This window comes from Phacochoerus africanus, chromosome X (genome assembly GCF_016906955.1).
Source record: "Phacochoerus africanus isolate WHEZ1 chromosome X, ROS_Pafr_v1, whole genome shotgun sequence".
NCBI classification, from domain to species: domain Eukaryota; kingdom Metazoa; phylum Chordata; class Mammalia; order Artiodactyla; family Suidae; genus Phacochoerus; species Phacochoerus africanus.
In genome coordinates this window covers 48,873,400-48,879,308 of record NC_062560.1, presented here as the reverse complement: position 1 = coordinate 48,879,308, position 5,909 = coordinate 48,873,400, and the positions used below count along the sequence as shown (strand labels likewise).

The window sequence follows — 5,909 nt, the reverse complement described above, 5'->3', positions numbered from 1 at the left end:
CTTATTGCCACTTCATGAATTGTTTTGGATTTTTGGGGGTAACTATTTTGCCTTCCTTTCCCCTTTTGTTCTCTTTCTCTTGTGATTTGATGACTTTCTTTAATGTTGTGTTTGGACTACTTTTGCTTTTTTGTGCATATCCATTTTTGTGTTTACCATGAGGTTTTGATATAGCAGTCTCTCTATATATAAACTTGTTTTAAATTGCTGATATCTTAATTTCAAATGCATTTCAAATATCTTGCATATGGTCCCCTCCTCCTCTCTTGATTATTGGTTTAGATATCATATATTTGTGTGGATCCTTTCCTACTTTTACTGTATGTTTTCCTTTACTGGTGAGCTTTCCCATTAATTATTTTCTTGGTTCTAGTTGTGGCCTTTAATTTTCCACCAAGAGAAGTTCCTTTAGCATGTAAAACTAGTTTTGTGATATTGATTTCTCTCAGCTTTTTCTTATCTGCAATGTATGGGATTTGATTATATTACCAATGCACCTTGCCTACTGTCTAGTTGTGATTTCTTCTTTGTCTTTGGATGTAGACTATCTTTTTTGGTAAGTTCCAGTCTTTTTTTTTCTGAAATTTTATTTTTATTTTTTACAGAATAAAATACATACATTTAAACACAGTTACATTCACACAGATTATTATATCATGGATCTTAAGAAACATATTAAGTGACTACCTCTGGTGAAGTGGAATGGAAAATATGCTGAGATAAAAAGGAAATTTATTCTATACATTATCCCATTTTGTATGGCTTTCATCCTTACTATTTAGTATTATCTATTACATTTCAATTTTTCATTAAAAATTAGCATTATATTAAAATTGTTATATTATGCAACTAAAATTTATAAAGAAGAATGCCTTATATATAATTAAATTTTTTATATAGCATAATAAAAAGAATAACTTGACTGGTAAGAATAACAAAAATAAAACATCCTCTGAAAATAAGTAAAATATAAAATGTATAAATTGGTTAAAAAACAGTGCAACTATATAAATATGTTCTCACAATTTGTTACATCTTATTTATTCTTCAATACAGGCGTTACACCATTCTAGGTGATGTGATAACCAAGACATTATAGACCTCACATTGTACCATGGAGAGAAATGGTTATTAACAATACAATTGTAGAACTGTATTATTTAATTGTACAGTGGCATTGTTTAATTATAATTATCATAAATTCCTTGATGGAAAGGAAATCAGAATCAGATCTAAGAAGACTTCAGCATTCCAAGAATGATGTCAAATGACCCCCTTTATGGTGGATTATGTACTTATTTACTATGAGATAATATTTCTTCTCCAGAGATGACTTGTTTATGCATCAATTGTAGATTTTTGGTTTGCAGTTATTCTAAAGTTTTGATATAAGAGTCTATATGTATATGAGATTGTTTTAAGTTGTTGTTCGCTTAATTTCACGTGCATCTCCAGTGTCTTGCATTTGTACCCACCTCTTCTCATGATTTCTGATTTTGGTTGGATAATTGTGCATGGATGATTTTCTATCTTTACTGTGTATATACCTTTCCTGGAGAGCCTTGTCATTTGTGGAATTTTTGTTTCTGCTTGTGGCCTTTTCTTTTCTGCCTAGAGAAGGTCCTTTAGTATTTGTTGGAAGGCTGGTTTAGTGTTGCTGAATTCTCTCAGCTTTTGCTTATCTGTGAAGGTTTTGATGTCTCCTTCAAATCTGAATGAGAGCCTTGCTGGGTAAAGTCATCTTGGTTGGAGGTTTTTCCTTTCATCACGTGAAGTATATCATGCCACTCCCTTCTGGCCTGCAGAGTTTCTGCTGAAAAATCTGCCAGGATAGCCTTATCAGGGTTCCCTTGTATGTTACTTGTTTCTTGTCCCTAGCTGCTTTCAAGATTTTCTCTTTGTCTTTAATTTTGGTCGGTTTGATTAACATGTGTCTCGGTGTGTTCCTCCTTGGGTTTATTTTGTATGGTACTCGTTGTGCTTCCTGGATTTGAGTGAGTGGTTCCTTTCCCATGTTAGGGAAGTGTTTGGCTGTTATCTCTTGGAATATTTTTTCTGTCCCCTTCTCTCTCGCTTCTCCTTCTGGCACCCCTCTAATACGGATGTTGGCGTGTTTCACATTGTCCCAGAGTTCTCTGAGACTCTCTTCATTTGTTTTCAATCCTTTTTCTCTTTTCTGTTCCACATCCGTAATTTCCACTAATCTGTCCTCCACCTCGCTTATTTGTTCTTCTGCCTCCTGTATTCTGCTGTTAGCTTCTTCTAGTGAGTTTTTTATTTCAGTTATTGTATTTTGCATCTCTTCTTGTTTAAGTTTTATATCTTGCATCTCTTTGGTCACTGTGTCCTGTAAGTTATCCATCTTTGCCTCCAGTTTATTTCCAATGTCTTGCATCATCTTCAGCATCAACAGGCTAAAGTCTTTTTCCTAGAGGCTGAGAATCTCCTCATTGCTTAGCTGACTTTCTGGGGCTTTTCCTTTCTCCCTCATCTGAGTTATATAGTTCTCTGTCTTTTCATTTTTATAGGTTTTTGGTGTGGTGTCCTTTTTACAGATAATAGAGTTGTAGCCTCTCTTACTTCTGGTGTCTGCCCCCCTTGTGGCTGAAGTCGGTATTGGGGGCTTGCTGTAGGCTTCCTGATGGGAGGGGCTGATGCCTGCTCACTGGTGGGTGGAGCTGATTCCAGTCCCTCTGGTGGGTGGGGCTTAGTCTCTGGACGGGATTAGAGGCAGCTGTGTGCCTGAGGGGTCTTTAGGTAGCCTGTTTACTGAGGGGTGGAGCTGTGATCCCACCAGGATTGTTGTTTGCCCTGAGGCCTCTCAGGCTGACTGACAGGTGGGGCCAGATTTTCCCAAAATGGCCACCTCCAGAGAAAGGCAGTTGCTGAATATTCCCAAGAGCTTTGCTTTCAATGTCCTTTCCTCACAACAAGCCACATTCACCCCTGTTTTCCCAGGATGTCCTCCAAGAACTGCAGTCAGGTTTGGCCCAGATTCCTATGGAGACTTTGCTTTGCCCTGGGACCCAGTGCGTGTGAAAGTCTGTGTGCACCTTTTAAGAATGGAGTCTCTGTTTCCCCTAGACCTGTGGAGCTCCTGGGCACAAGCCCCACTGGCCTTCATTGCCAGGGGCTCCAGGGGCTCTTTCTCCCAGTGCTAGATCCCCACACGTGAGAGTTTGATGTGCGGCTCAGAACTCTCACTCCTGTAGGTGAGTCTCTGTGAACCAGTTAGTTTCCAGTCTGCAGGGCTTCCCACCCAGGAGGTATGGGGTTGTTTATATCATGAAAGAGCCCCTCCTACCTCTTGATGTGGTCTCCTCTTTTTCTTCTGGAGTAGGATATCTTTTTTAAGGTTTCCAGTCCATTTGGGTGGAGATTGCTCAGCCTTTAGTTGTGAATTTTGTTGTTTTTAGGAGAGAAGTTGAGCTCCAGTCCTTCTATCCCGCCATCTTAATCCCATCCTCTCTGGGGGCTTTACTCTTAACAGCTTGAACCTGCAGCCCTTCTATTCCTCCTTCCTGCTTAGCCTAGTTTTGCTTGCTCACAGAATCCTGTAGCAGATGCGTCACACCAGCTCTTTAGTACAGAGTGGCTGTGCTGGGACACAGTGGACTGAGAGCAGCACAGGACACTACAATCAACATGGTGGCAGCCGGCTATCGATACCTGAAGGTTATAGATGAGACCATGGCCCAGCTGCATGATATGAAGAATCAGCACCTGGCCAAGAATTCAGAGGTGAATGACAAGATCCACGAGATGGAGGAGATTCGTAAGAAACTGGGGGGGGGGGGCGTCAACAAGTGAGTGTGTTCAGGCCTGGGCTTGGGGGAAGTACACAGTACAGGCAGCCTGCTAGATTTGAGTCTCTCCTGTCTCCCTGGATCTTCTTAGGGAAATGACCCATTTACAGAAGGAAGTGACAGCCATTGAGACCAAGCTTGAACAGAAGCGCAGTGACCGCCACAACCTGCTACAGGCCTGCAAGATGCAGGACATCAAGTTGCCACTGTCTAAAGGCACCATGGACGATATTAGTCAGGAGGAAGTGAGTGTCATGGCTGGTGGTGGGGGTAGGCTGCGAACAACATAACAAGGGATGGGGGATGAAGGTAGCCAGGGAGGGCAGGTAAGAGAAGGATGGTGGGCGGGGTGGTGAGGGACAAAAGGAGAGGCACAGGGGAGATGAGGCAGGGTGAGGCTGTGAGGGCCGGATGGGGTGAAAGGTAGTGTAGCCTTGGTGTGAGAGGGAAGTTGAATTGGGGTAGGGCTGTATGTCAGTGGGTGGTGAGGGAGGTAAGCCCAGAGACGAGGAAATCATTCATTAGCCTTAGGGACTTGAGCTAAGTTAATTCCAGCAGGTGATGGATATTGGTAGAAGTGGGAATTGAGGGACATTAGCCAAGAGGAAAGGAAGATGGAAGCTGAGGGCCCTGAGGGCTGGTGGTTTAGCTGCAGTGAGTGAAGTTGGCCAGGAGAGGGTTGGGTAAGGGACATCAGCAATGCAGAGGTGACCAAGCTTAGTTATGGGAAAGGTAGCAACACCAGCCAATAGAAGAGCCAAGGCATTTTATCCACTGGAAGTGAAGCTTGGTAGCAAGGAGGTGGGAATGTTAACTGAGAGGAGGTTTGCGGACATCTTGTCCTTAACTTGAACATGTATCTCAGTCCCACATCTTTCTCCCTCCTTTCTTTCCAAATAGCATTTCTGTTTAATTCAGTAAAATCTTTCAAACACTGGCAGCGTGCCAGGCATCATGGTAGCATGTGCTATAAGTGCTCCTAATGCTAAGCACAGCCCTGCCAGGCAGGCATTAGCCCACAGTACAGATGAGGGTTCGTGTGTCTAAATGACGCTTCTGGTGTCGAGACCCGATGGTGTGGCTTGCCCATGGTCACACCGTTAGTCAGCGGTAGAGCCCAGTTTTGAACTTGGGTCTTTGTGCCTTCAAAGCTGCTCTTCCTTCTGCCACAAGTGCTTTCTAATAAGGTGCTTCTCAAAGACATAGAAGGATGCGGAAGAGCCCCCAGCCCCCTCTATTGGAGCACTCTCATGGCCAGTCGGCTCCATTCGACTCTCCCTCTCGTCATTGCAGGGTAGCTCCCAGGGGGAGGATTCAGTGAGTGGCTCCCAACGAACTTCCAATATCTACGCGCGAGAGGCCCTCATCGAGATTGACTATGGTGACCTGTGTGAGGATCTGAAGGTAAGATCTTCCCAGCTGTCCATCAAGGGTCAGCCCATCTAGGGGTCCTGTGGAGTTAGACCATGGCTGGAAAGAGGGGTGAGCTGGCAAGGGAGGGCGGGTGGAATTGTGATCCAGGGTCTCCCCCCATGTGCACACACAGGCACAGGCACGTCTTTCACCCCCACTCCCAGTTGTCCCCGTCCCTGCCTGCTGCCGGCCTTCCCCTTCCACTTGTATACACTCTCAGCCCAGATACACGGAGAAAGGGCTCCTGTACAGTGAACAGATAGACCTCGAGTGTTCCTTAGGGCTCTGTCCCGGGTGGCACGCTTTCCTTCTCACGTGGCATTCTCTCATCCTGAGTGTCTCCTCCACTCCCCTGTCTTCAGCTGCCATCTCTACGCTAGTCTGGCACACATCTCAGACCTCAGCCTTCCTCCCCAAATCTGCCTCCTCTCCTCAGTGCCAGCCACAGGTTCAAACCAGAAATCTGAGCCCGGTTCTTGACTCCCTCTCCCACTGTGCATATTCACTGAATTACCAAGCCCTCTTGACTCTCCCTCCTAAATATCTATTGAATCCGACTTTATTCTGTTTCCACTGTGTCTCTAGTGCAGGCTGCTTTCACCTCTCACATGGGCTATTGCAGGAGCCCCCTAAATAGTTTTGGGTGCTTTCCAACCCATCATTATAGTCATGGGAACTTGATTTTTTTCA

The 5,909-nt window shown here is 44.3% G+C and overlaps 1 protein-coding gene across 1 annotated transcript; it reads left to right on the top strand.

Moving 5' to 3' along the window:
• The first annotated feature begins 3,838 nt into the window (after positions 1–3,838).
• Positions 3,839–5,290, top strand: LOC125118472 (structural maintenance of chromosomes protein 1A-like). Its single transcript, XM_047765009.1, has 2 exons — positions 3,839–4,051; positions 5,100–5,290. The coding sequence occupies exons 1-2, from the start codon at positions 3,902–3,904 to the stop codon at positions 5,250–5,252; spliced, it is 303 nt and encodes a 100-aa protein (XP_047620965.1). The 5' UTR covers positions 3,839–3,901; the 3' UTR covers positions 5,253–5,290.
• Positions 5,291–5,909: the final 619 nt, after the last annotated feature.

Coding starts and splice junctions, on each gene's coding strand:
- LOC125118472 (XM_047765009.1), top strand. CDS start 3,902: ATGACCCATTTACAGAAGGAAGTGACAGCCATTGAGACCAAGCTTGAA. Junction 4,052..5,099: donor ACGATATTAGTCAGGAGGAA/GTGAGTGTCATG, acceptor TCGTCATTGCAG/GGTAGCTCCCAGGGGGAGGA.